Raw genomic sequence first — 12,549 nt, 5'->3', positions numbered from 1 at the left:
GTAGGAACATAGAACTAAATAAAATGAAGTATAAATTATATGGATACTTTAGAAATATAATCTTAAAAAAATAATGTTCCTAAATAATGGAAAGCTGACTTTTTTTTAAGCGTGGACTTTTTTTTTCTTTCCTTCATGTATTTGTTGTGCTCAGAAGTCATTTCCTCTTATTTTTCTGTGCTGATGAACTATGCTTTAACAAACTTGTTAAAAACAACAGCTCTTAATCTACTGGGTGTTCCTCTTTTTCCTTATTTTCTTAGGAGTCAGTGGATTGGTGGGGAAAATGCTGCTTGTCCTGGGCCCTGAACTGTAGGAAGAAGATGCCAAAGGCCAAGTACATGTATCTGGCCCAGGAGCTCTTGGTTGACCCGGAATGGCCACCAAAACCTCAAACAACAACAGAAGCGAAAGCTTTAGTAAAGGAGAATGGATCATGTCAGATCATCACCATAACATAGCAGTGAATCGGTCTCAGTGGTATTCTAGTAGCAGTATTGAGGAGAATGTAAATGTAGGACTTAATCTGATCCTGTGCGTCAGAATGGCACCCTTTCAATTTATGTCCCTTCCAATATAGTAGCTGACTTGAGTTTTTTTTTTTTTTTAAACAAAACAAACAAAAAGAGATTGGCCTGTCAGTTAAATTAATAATCAATCTTCAAAGTCCTATACCTTCATTCAGTAACTCTAAATATTATATATATTTCCAGAACTTGCTTGATTGTTATCCTCAGTGATACTCTTTATAGGGTACAGAAGAAAGTTGGTATCTGGGAGGTGTTTAGATACTAGCTTCTAAGACTTTAGTTTATGCCTTTAAATTTATTTTCACAGCCCCCTTATTAGAAAAAGTCATCATTTATATACAGGCCCTAAATTTGTGGTTGATAAATAAAATGGGTGTTAATTAGCCTCCGATGAAAATAGGTACAAAGCCTGTTTTTATTTGATTTCAGTATTTCTCCCAAAGAAAACTTAGTATACATAACACCAGTTCCCTTTAATAGCCTAGAGTTAGGAGTGAATTTTATGGTGTTGCAACTCAGGTAATTTCCACTTATGGTTTTATATTTTCTGTACAAACTGCCTGGGTTTTATTTTTTCTAATCAGCAAGGTGCTTCACTGCCTTCTTGAGATGTCCCTCAAAGCTATTAAATGGATCTTGTGCTATGTCTGGTGTCAGTAGTATAATTTGCTTTAGTTAAATGTTGTTGAAGCCTTTTCAGTAGGAAAAAAGCTGATTTCTTTTGGCAGTAGATGTATATCTACCTTTCTAATATCTCCTCATACCTGTTTTTTTCCTCTCAGGCTTTATATTATTTTAAATGTCTTTTTATTTTCTTCTACGTCTTTAATTACCTAAAGACATAGGATAATAGTTTTTTGTTTTTTAGTTTTTTGAGTTAGAATTTTACCTCCTAAAATTTTAAAGGTTTGATGTATGTCTCTCCTGTCAATAATGAGGGTTAAAAAAATGAGTGGTTTTGAATAACTGCTGTTTTTTTTCAAAGCAGTATGAACCTGGCGAGTTTGTTTTATGCCATTAGGTGGCGCCAGAGGTCAGAGTTTACCTATTTTGGATTGGGTGTTTACGAATGAGCATATTTGGTTGTGGAAATTTCTGGGAGGAAAAAAAAAATGAAATAAAGTTAAAAAGAAAAGTCATTCATTGAGCCAAAAGAAATGGAAGATATTTTTCATCTTTCTGTTTTTCCTGGTTAATGTTTAAATTCTAAACAAAATTAAAGTAATTTAAAAATGCCTTTATAGGTAAGATCCAGCAGTTTGGCAAAGCCCAAAGTTCTGATAAACAAGAAAACTGATACTGCTCTAAAGTAGACACTAAACTACTAAGATTGTGTGATCTTATCCTGTGCTCTTCCTTGACCGGTAGCATGCTTGTGCTTTCTACTTCTAGCTGATCATTATTTTCCTGATACATATTTACCAATTTGATCAAATGTTACCCAGAACCATAAAACCAAATGGTTCTCATTTTTTATGCTGCAGAGACCTGATGATTTTTGGTTAACTGTAGAAAAATGTATGTTACACTCAGGATCACTGTTAACTGCTGTGGCCACTGATGATTCTTAGAAAAATGTAATCAAAGTTTTCCATCAAAAAAGTATGATACTATATTAATACACATTAGATGATAAGAACAATTGTTCCATGAATGATTCTATGAAGCTATGCATCTTAGACCTCTTGAGCTGTGAATTAGCACTTTTTATAGTTAATTACTCTCTTTATCATTTTATAATTTCCACATTCAGTTCACTTCCAATACATACGAGTGATAGTCTTCAGTGATCTCCCACAATTGTAAATTTTATTCTTTGATTTAAATACTGAAGCATATAATTAAAGTAATTGCTAAGTAGCAGCTTAAAAATCCAACTATCAGATTGTATTTAACATCTTTAAGAGCATGATCATAAAGAGCTATATTTTTGACAACCTCCCCCCTTTTTTAACATTTAGATTTTATAAGGGTTTTATATCACATCTGTCCATATTGTTTTCAAAGGAATGAGGTTTTTAGGTAGGTGGACAAAGCATTTGTAGGAGGTTAGATTTGAACATAGACAAGGTGGGTTGTTCAGGTTGTAATGGATGGCTTCCAGAATGTGATTTGAAGAATGTCTGTGAGTCCAGGTGTGGGTCCTACTTAGTGCCATAGATAGACGAGTCCTCCCTCTGTAGGTCACCATTACATAGTAATTTTGATTCTGAATTTCACATTAAATTATTTGCGTGTATACAGATCTAAATTTTAAAATCTGTACATATATTATTTTGATGTATTAAGATGAATAAATATTGCTGATTTAAATTTTATTTATGCACATACCTAAAGGACAGAAATGTCCAGGAAAGTAATTGTTAAATAATATGTAACTTTTTAACTTTTTAAATAAATAACAAGATTTTTAACGTGTGTCTCCCTCAGGGTTGTTTAAAGTTTTTTTTCCTCCCTCAAATATAAATAGTGGTAACTATATGTTTTGTATCTTCTAGCACCAACTGCTGTAAAGCAATGCTGCAAATAATGCTTGAATAAAAGTGGCTAAGCCAACAACAAAATAAAAACTTTTTATATTAGTTTTATAATCCCTACATTCAAAAGCTTTCCAAACTGTACTTGCATTTAAATAAAACTGTTGCCGTTTTTACTATTTATTTTGTTTCCCATGTTTATGAAACTACTGCACAGTTTCAAAAGCATGGAAACTTACATCACTGTTTATGTACTCTGTTCCCCCAAATGGCTATGGATCCAATGTCCAGAGAAGAGCAAAATTCCAGCTTTAGAAAACATTCTAAGATTTCATGCATGCAGTTTTGACATATCTGATAATAGGCTTTTTGTATATTTATGGTGGGAGGTGGTTGGGAACTTTTAACAAAATGTTAATTTTTGTACAGTCTGTAGGCATTTACACATATTTTTAATGTATTAAGATTTGGTAATTATGTGCACATTAAATTAATAAAATAATTACTTCCTGTTATGATTTGTGAATTCCCTAAGACTTTGGATTTTTTTAAGTAACTTTATATCAGAAATGATACTGCATCTTTATATTTTTTAAATTGTATTGCTGCTCAAGAATGGTACCCTGATGTCAAAAAGGCATACATTCAGAATTGTACATTCAGTACTGTAAATAACCTTATGAAAAATTTTTGATTGAATCTGTTCAAAATAAAGATTTGAATGATATATATAACATTTCTTTTTTTCTGTGTCTTTATATACGTTTGTTTGCTCTTTAGTTGCATGAATACTGCCCGCTCTGGATTTATTTTCCTGCTTAATACTTCCCCCATTTCTCTTTTTTTTTTTTTTTTCTTTTTGCGGTATGCGGGCCTCTCACTGTTGTGGCCTCTCCCGCTGCGGAGCACAGGCTCCGGACGCGCAGGCCCAGCGGCCATGGCTCACGGGCCCAGCCGCTCCGCGGCATATGGGATCCTCCCAGACCGGGGCACGAACCCGTATCCCCTGCATCGGCAGGCGGACTCTCAACCACTGCGCCACCAGGGAGGCCCTCTCTTTTTTTTTAACTTTGAATTTTTCGAGAAAATAATGCAACTTTCCACACATCGCGTCATGCCTGTGACCGGCCCGTGGAAACCTATCAGTCAGATACAGTGTAGAGCCAAATGTGAAGTATCAGGAGGTCTGAGGGAAATGGTGAAATAGAAGACTAGGGACTTAGAATTTATTAATAGTTGGGAAGGTCAGACGGAAAGCTAATGCCATGTAAGCCATGGTAAGTTTGAGGGGAAGCAGCATCCATGGATGCAAAAAGAGTGCTCCATGGAACAGGAGACCTTGGAGCTAACTACTGGCCATAGGAATCCCAGAGAGGGCAGGATGTGCTGGGCCTTGTGCTTGGGTGGGAGGGCTTTCCTTGTATCGCAGGTTCTGCAGGAGCCATGTGTCCCTCTGCCGTGGGCCGTGTGGATGGTTGGCTGGTGTGAGACCTAGTTTGAGCCCAAGTTCCTTCCATTCTCTGTGGGTTGTGTAGCAAATGATCGTGTCCCTTGCACCACAGCCTGCAGGTGGCAGTACAGTTCTGCATGTCTGTCCTTCCTTTTCCCCCTCCATCACTGCCAGTTGCTTTACTCTGGGTATACACTGCAGGGAAGGACAGGGAGTTCTAGGAGTTTGAGTGAGATTGTCCCTGTACCAAGTTGGGGTTGTGATTACTCCACAAGTACAGAGAGATCGCTGCTGTGCCCTGGCCTTGGAGTCTCTCCCACGGAGGAAGAAAAGCATATCTCATTCGTTAGGTACCTGGTTTTGAATGGCCAAACCCTGTAAGCCAGGGTTCTGTGACTGATACAGAAGCTGCCACTTAGGACAGCAGATTCCTGACTTGTTTCATGGATCCAAAATCCAAAGGACTTGAAACACTGGTGCCGTCATTACTTCAGTGCTCAAAGTACTTCTCAGTACCTCATCAATTTGCTCATTGGATCAACTCTGTTCCTCCACTGACTAACTTCTGTGCCCAGTGTTCCCTTCTTGGCCCATCATAACGTCCTGTCTTCAAAATAAAACTTGGAGGTAATTCTCACTGGAGATCTTCCTGGGGAGATAGGCTAAAGAAGTTTCACCCGAATTTGACTCCAAGTCGTACTCTGATTATCCCACAGTACCTCTTCCCAGGTCTCTGTCATGCTGGCTCCTGGCATTTGATGGGTAAGGGGCCTTTCACTTGGTCTGCCTGTGTGACTGACTCACTGGTCACCAGGGGAGCTGTTCCAGGCTCTGGAGCTGCTTCCCTTGATTTGAGTGGAAAGACGGCTCAGTGGCTTTCCCTGTGTTTTAGGACTGCACGCTTAGAAGATAATTTCAGTCCCTTCGGCATTTAACGGGCTTTGACTGCATTTGGCTACACTAAAGGCTGAATAGATTTCAGTTCCTTTTCTATAACGCCTGACAATGTCGATTTGGGGGACTTTTATCCCAACGAGGATGAAATAATTTAAGAACCACTTCTGCTGTACCACTGCACTCAAAGATTCCAGAGGTTAATGTTTATTCTTTTGCAATTCAAGCACTGACTTTTCCCAGTATTTTAAAATACCTATATTCCTACCTTTTTTCTTTAATAATGCCATTTTCCCTCCCAAATCACTTTATATTTGCATTAAAATATTTTAATAGTGACATTAAGCACATTTGATAAAATTTCAAAGCTCACAGAAAGGTACTTAAGGAAGTCAACTTTTTTTCTGGTTTCTCCCCCGAAGGGGGAATACTAAAGTTTCTTGGGTGTATTGTTCTAGAAAAAATATATATGCTCATATGTTTTTTAAAATCCTACACACATAGAACCCCATGTTATATGCTATGCTACCCTTGTTTTATGTCATTCAGTGTATTTTAGAAAGTTATGTCAGGGACTTCCCTGGTGGCACAGTGGTTAAGAATCCACCTGCCAATACAGGGGGCCCGGGTTCGAGCCCTGGTCCGGGAAGATCCCACATGCCACGGAGCAACTAAGCCCGTGCACCACAACCACTGAGACTGCGCTCTAGAGCCCATGAGCCACAACTACTGAAACCCACGTGCCTAGAGCCCGTGCTCCACAACAAGAGAAGCCACTGCAATGAGAAGCCCGCGCACCGCAACAGAGTAGACCCTGCTCGCCGCAACTAAAGCCCACGCACACCAACAAAGACCTAACGCAGCCAAAAATAAATTTAAAAAAAAGAAAGTTATGTCAGTACTTGCAGCTCAAATCCATTCTTTTCAAAGTCTGCAAGGCATCCTATTGCATGGCTATACTATAATTTAAACGACTACTTCCCTATTGATGGTCATTTAGATTTTCTTTCTTTTTTTTCTATTAAAATCCTGCAAATAAGTTTTTGTGTACATGTCTTAATGAGCATTTCCATAGGATGTAGTTTTAGCAGTGGAACTGCTGGACAAAGAATACGTATGTTTAAAATTTGGTTGATACTACTAAATTTTCCTCCCCAAAGTTTGCTACCATTTATATTCCCACCAATGTAGTATGAGAATATCTACTTCTTCACACTTCATAAAACACTGGATATTTTCAGGCTTTATATTTCAGTGTGGTGTTGGTATAGAGATTATCAAATAGCCCAGAAACAGACCCACACAACATTCATCAGATGTTGATTTATGACAGTGCTGACATTGTAGCTCTGAGGGAAGAAGGGATATACATATATAGGACAGCTGGTTATCCTAATGGGAAAAAATAAAATTGTACTTACATCATACACAAAAATCAATTCTAGACGGATTAAAGACCTAAATGCGAAGGACAAAATTCTAAAATGTAATAATAAGTTGTTATAGGAGAATATTTTTTTGGCTTGCGAGGAGAGGAGGAATTATTTTAATAGACATAAGAAACAAATCTTAAAGATTAATAACTGCCTATATTAAGACTTCTGTCCATCAAAAGACGGAAAGCAGATGAAAAGGCAAAGCACAAACTAGATGAAGATATCTGTAACACATACAATTGACAAATGATTAGTGTCCAGAATACATAAATAATGCCTACAATTCAGTTTTTTAAAGACACAATCATACATACTTTGCATGTAGAAAAATGGTCAAAAGAACCCAGATTTCTCAGAAGATGAGGCACAACTGGCCCTTAAAAATATGAAAAGATGCTCAAGTTCATAATTCAATAGGGAAATGAAAAATTAAAACCATACCGAGGGCTTCCCTGGTGGCACAGTGGTTGAGAGTCCGCCTGCCGATTCAGGGGACACGGGTTCGTGCCCCGGTCCGGGAAGGTCCCACATGCCGCGGAGCAGCTAGGCCCGTGAGCCATGGCCACTGAGCCTGCATGTCCGGAGCCTGTGCTCTGCAACGGGAGAGGCCACAGCAGCGAGAGGCCCGCGTACCGCAAAAAAAAAAAAAAAAAAAAAAACCATACCGAGACAATTATTTCATAAGAATGGCAAAAATTAAATTAAAAAAATCAATTCCAAGGCATGGGTGGAGGTGTACAGGAACTGTCATACACAGTAGGTGGCAGCATATATTGGCACAACTACTTTGCAAAGCAGTTTGACATCCCTGTGTTCAATTGAACATGTGGACACCCTTCCTTCAACCCAGTAAGGCCATTATGGAACATATTTGAGAATGTTTTTAGCTTTACTACTCCTAAAACGAAAAAAAAAAATGAGTGGAGCACTTGAGAATGTCCTTAGCCTTATTCCTTAAAGGGGGAAAGGGGAACTGGAAATGGCAGAAAAAGGAACACCCAAAGGAAGTGTAGCCCAACCAGGGGTGTGGTTGCTGCAGTGGCCCAGCTGTGTCACTACTGGACACACATCACAAAGTCATATTGTGCCTCTGGGGAGAAACTGCTCTCCCTCCTGCTCTTATCATTCAACTTTGGCCATAGGACTTGGGTGATATATGGTCTCTTTTTCAAAGTTTGAATATATTTGTCATTAAAAACCAGAATATGTCCTCTGAGATAGGGTCCTTAACATGACTTTTATTCTGGGATAGCCTTTATCCTCAGGATGCAAGGATACTTCCCTCTTCCTTTGGAAAGTGCCAGATCACATGCAAAGCTCTAAGCCTTTCAGTTGCTTTGGGCTGCAGCACCATTTCAGGTAAGGCCAAATATTTTAAAAATTAGTATGGGCAACTGGAGGGCTCGGTTAGTCTGTACGAACAAGAAATAAAATTTAGTACAAGAAGCAATTCGTTTAAAATTACATGTAGGGAACATTGTTTTGGCAGATGAGTATTACTGTATTTCACAGATAATTCAGTGCCACGAGTACTAATTTTTATTTAAGCATCTTAGCAGTGATAGCTCCTTGTTTATGGCTCAATCAGAAATACTACTCTCAAATTCTAGCTCTGTGACCCTGGTTAAGTTACTTAAACTTTCTGTGCCTTAGCTGCATCATCCTTTAATTGGGGATAATATTAGTACCTAACTCATAGGGTTGTTGTAAGGATTAAGTGAAATAATTTAAATAAAGTTCTGAGAACAATGCGTGGCATAAAGGGACAGGTACTATTACCCACTATTACCTACTTTTCTCAGTGTGGTTCACTATTATGGGGTGGTCCTGTTTTAGAGTAAGTTGGCACTGAAGATACAGCATGATTGTGATAAAAGGAATCAGGTGATGGTTGCTGCTGTTTTAACAGACTTTGCTGTTCCCTTCAGGGCTGTAGGTCATAGCCACCCCAGGCTGTCATGAAGTCAAGAGCAGGGCTATGTTCACAATGCACACTGCTCTGTGATGTCTGTGAGAAAGATTATTTTAATTAGTTCTCTCTATGTAAAGATTTAAAGGTATTGACTTTTCCATTGCTTGAAAATGCTTTCATTTCAACGATTTGAACTAAGAGTGGAAAATCTGTAAAACGAACGAGGCCTCGTAGTGTAGAATGAACGTCTTTTCACCACCCAGGAAAATCAGCACTCCTAAGAGGGAGACTTAACTTGTACCTGGGTAACATTCAAAGTCGGTGATAATCCTGGCGAAAGGATCATGCAGGGTTAGGTTACAAGATTGAAATTAGAGCGTTTGTCCTTTGGGTGTTGCCCACAGATCTGCCGCGGTCGCCTTTCCAGACATGCTGAGGAGCGCTCTGCTGTGCGCTGCGCTCGGGCTCCTGCGCGCCCAGCCCTTCCCCTGCCCACCCACCTGCAGGTGCATTTTCCGCGACGCCGCGCAGTGCTCGCAGGGCAGCGTGGCGCGCATCGCGGCGCTCGGCTTGCCCACCAACCTTACGCACATCCTGCTCTTCCAAATGGGCCGCGGCATCTTGCAGAACAGCAGCTTCAGTGGCATGACCGTCCTGCAGCGCCTAATGCTGTCCGACAGCCAAGTTTCGGCCATTGCTCCCGGCACTTTCAACGACCTGATAAAACTTAAAACCCTGAGGTTATCGCACAACAAGATCACTCATCTTCCAGGCGCCCTGTTGGATAAGCTGGTGCTCTTGGAACAGTTGTTTCTGGACGGCAATGAACTAAAGAGCCTTGACCAAAACATGTTTCAGAAACTGGTTAACCTGCAGGAGCTCTTTTTGAACCAAAACCAACTCGCTTTCCTCCCTGCTAGCCTCTTCGCCCACCTGGGGAACCTGAAATTGTTGGATTTATCGGGAAATAATTTGACCCACCTGCCCGAGGGATTGTTTGGGGTCCAGGTTAAGCTTGAGAAGCTTCTGCTCCACTCGAACCAGCTCGTGTCTCTGGATTCGGGGCTGTTGGATAGCCTGCGCGCCCTGACGGAGCTGCAGCTCGACAGAAATCACATCCGTTCCGTCGCACCCGGCGCCTTCGACCGTCTGCGAAGCCTGAGCTCTTTGACTCTTTCCAGAAACCGCCTCGAGTTTCTGCCCTCTGCCCTCTTTCTTCATTCGCACAATTTGACCTTCCTGACCCTGTTCGAGAACCCGCTGGAGGAACTCCCCGAGGTGCTTTTCGGGGTGATGGGCGGCCTGCGGGAGCTGTGGCTGAACGCCACCCAGCTGCGCACCCTGCCTGCCGCCGCCTTCCGCAACCTGAGCGGCCTGCGGGTCCTGGGGGTGACGCTGAGCCCGCGGCTGAGCGCGCTCCCGGAGGACGCCTTTCGGGGCCTCGGCGAGCTGCGGGTGCTCGCCCTGCGCTCCACCGGCCTGGCTTCCCTCCCCGCCGGCTTGCTCCGCGGCCTCGGCGGGCTGCGGCACTTGTCGCTGCGCCGCAACCGGCTGCGGACCCTGCCCCGCGAGCTCTTCCGCAACCTCAGCAGCCTGGAGGAGGCCCAGCTTGACCACAACCAGCTGGAGACACTGCCCGGAGACGTATTTGAGGCTCTGCCCCGGCTGGCGAAGGTTCTGCTGGGGCACAATCCCTGGCGCTGCGACTGTGGCCTGGGGCCGTTCCTGGCGTGGCTGCGGCGGCACGCGGGCCTCGTGGGTCGAGCCGAGCCCCCGCTGTGTCACGGCCCCGGGCCGCACGCCGGCCTGCCGCTCTGGGCCCTGCCCCCCGGCGACCCCGGCTGCCCGCGCCCCGGGAGCCCGCCTTCCCGCCGCCTTGCCCTCGGCTCTTCCGAAGGCACCCAGCAGCCCGCCCTGCCCGCCGCCCCTGCCCGCGCTTCCTTGGGACCCAAGCGCTCCGAGTCCTGGGCGTGGGCCCGGCCAGTGGCCGAGGGCAAAAGTCAGGACCAGAGCCTGTTCTGGGCTCTCTATTTTCTGCTTTTAGCTGCTCAGGCCATAATAACCGGGATCATAGTGTTTGCGATGATTCGACTCTGCAGGCTCTTTCGGAAATTAATCAGAGAGAGAGCTCTGGTTTGAGGCAATGGTAAAACCTTGCAATTAATTAAAACGTGACCAGGGTATTGTCAGACGTGGCTCTGGGGAGAGTCCAGACGGGCTGCCGCTGTCTTCCTCTCCTTGCTTCCTCTTCCTCTTCTCCCATCTCCCTCCCTCCCTCCCTCTCTTCCTCCCTCCCTCTCTCTTCCCCTTTCTGTCTCACCTCCCATTCCCGCCCCCGCCCCGTACCATTTACTGTCAGAAATTGTGGCTGCCTGCTGTGCCTTTGTCGCCTCCTCCATCGTGTGCACCAAGGGGCGCGGGCAGTGAAGGCCCGTCCCAGTGCCCGCCGTGCCGGCTGGAGGGAGGGTTCTCTCCACTGTTTTCGGAGGGAAGGTGCAAAGGAGGCAGCCAGCCTCAGTCCAGGGCCCGCCTCCCGCACCTGGCAGGTGTCTGGTAAATGTTTGTGAAATGAATGAATAACATGAATACAGGGGAATCCAGTGATAATGGCTTTTCCTAACGGAGAAGATGGAGTGCTCGTTTTATCTACTTTTATTTGAAAAGCAGAATTCTTCCAGTTCTTGGACTTCCCTGGTGGCGCGGTGGTTAAGAATCCGCCTGCCAATGCAGGGGGCACGGGTTCAAGCCCTGGTCTGGGAAGATCCCACATGCCGCGGAGCAGCTAAGCCCGTGAGCCACAACTACTGACTGAGCCTGTGTTCTAGAGCCCGTGAGCCACAACTACTGAAGCCCGCGCGCCTAGAGCCTGTGCTCCACAACAAGAGGAGCCACCACAATGAGAAGCCCGTGCACGGCAAGGACGAGTAGCCCCCACTCGCCACAACTAGAGAAAACCCGCACGCAGCAACAAAGGCCAAACACAGCCAAAAATAAATAAATAAAATAAATAAATTTATTTAAAAAACAAAAGAACTTTTCAAAAAAAAAGAATTTTCCAGTTATTTTTCTGTCCTGTTTCTTCTCACTTTATGTATGTCTGACCTGTGCGGTTTTGGGGAGAGCGCTGAACTGCATCCACACAAAAGCATATTTTCAGAGCAGGTCCGCTGAGAGAGAGAAAACCCAGCCTTCCCTCTGGGAGGTCGGTGCCCAGCGCAGAGCCCTTACAGCAGGGTCTGGGCTGAGCGCCGAGGAGCGGGGGAGGGGCGGGCACGAGAGCAGGTGGGACGGGGGTTAGGGAAGGAGCGGGGGCGTTCGGGGGTCTAAGTGTGGGGCTGGGAGCGCCCACTGCGTGCCCGTGAAGCGCTGCTCTGCTTGTTCACGGGGCCTGTGAGTTGCTACTTGCTTCCTACAGGGGTGAAGACTGTCATTTTGACACTGGGTTGGTTTTCATTTCCTGAAACTAAACGCTACCTCATTTCACAAACATTTACGGAACACCTGACAGTGACAGGTGTTCATGAATATAATGATAAGCTTGGGTTCTAGTTTATTATGCTCGGATCATGTTCTCATTTATTCCAATTGAAGGCAGTAAAACTCTTCTTGCTTTCATTGGGTGTCTGCTTGTGAGAAGCAGTGGTTAAAACATAGGCTTCGAGTCGGAAGGGTTCAGATCCCAGCTCCACCTACTAACTCCATAGGACTGTGGGCAAGGCACCTGAATTCTCGAAGCCTTGGTTTCCTCATCCCTGGAAAGGTATAAATAGTATGTGCCTCTTAGAGTTGTTGTGAGAACTAAAGGCAATAAAACATCTGATGAGAGCCCAGTGCCCTGCATACAGTAAAT

At 43.9% G+C, this 12,549-nt stretch overlaps 2 protein-coding genes across 7 annotated transcripts in view; both read left to right on the top strand.

The window, feature by feature from the left end:
- The window catches only part of ATP13A3 (ATPase 13A3), an 81,754-nt gene extending 78,011 nt beyond the window's left edge, over positions 1-3,743 (top strand). For all 6 annotated transcript variants that reach the window (XM_081236076.1, XM_081236074.1, XM_081236075.1 and 3 more), the window contains one exon: positions 264-3,743. In XM_081236076.1, the coding sequence (XP_081092202.1) occupies positions 264-461 (198 nt within the window). In that variant the 3' untranslated portion in view covers positions 462-3,743. The remainder of the gene's footprint in view (positions 1-263) is intronic.
- A 4,357-nt stretch (positions 3,744-8,100) lies between these two features.
- On the top strand, positions 8,101-10,838 carry GP5 (glycoprotein V platelet; the record flags this gene model as incomplete). The annotated part of the gene is made up of 2 exons (XM_081235172.1): positions 8,101-8,146; positions 9,127-10,838. Exon 2 carries the CDS (start codon positions 9,129-9,131, stop codon positions 10,836-10,838), a length of 1,710 nt encoding a protein of 569 aa, XP_081091298.1. The 5' UTR covers positions 8,101-8,146; positions 9,127-9,128.
- Positions 10,839-12,549: the final 1,711 nt, after the last annotated feature.

The sequence above is a fragment of the Mesoplodon bidens genome, assembly GCF_964165515.1.
Source record: "Mesoplodon bidens genome assembly, chromosome: 5".
Taxonomy (NCBI): Eukaryota; Metazoa; Chordata; class Mammalia; order Artiodactyla; family Ziphiidae; genus Mesoplodon; species Mesoplodon bidens.
Note: the sequence above shows the minus strand (reverse complement) of the source record. Positions and strands in the feature narration are given on the sequence as shown.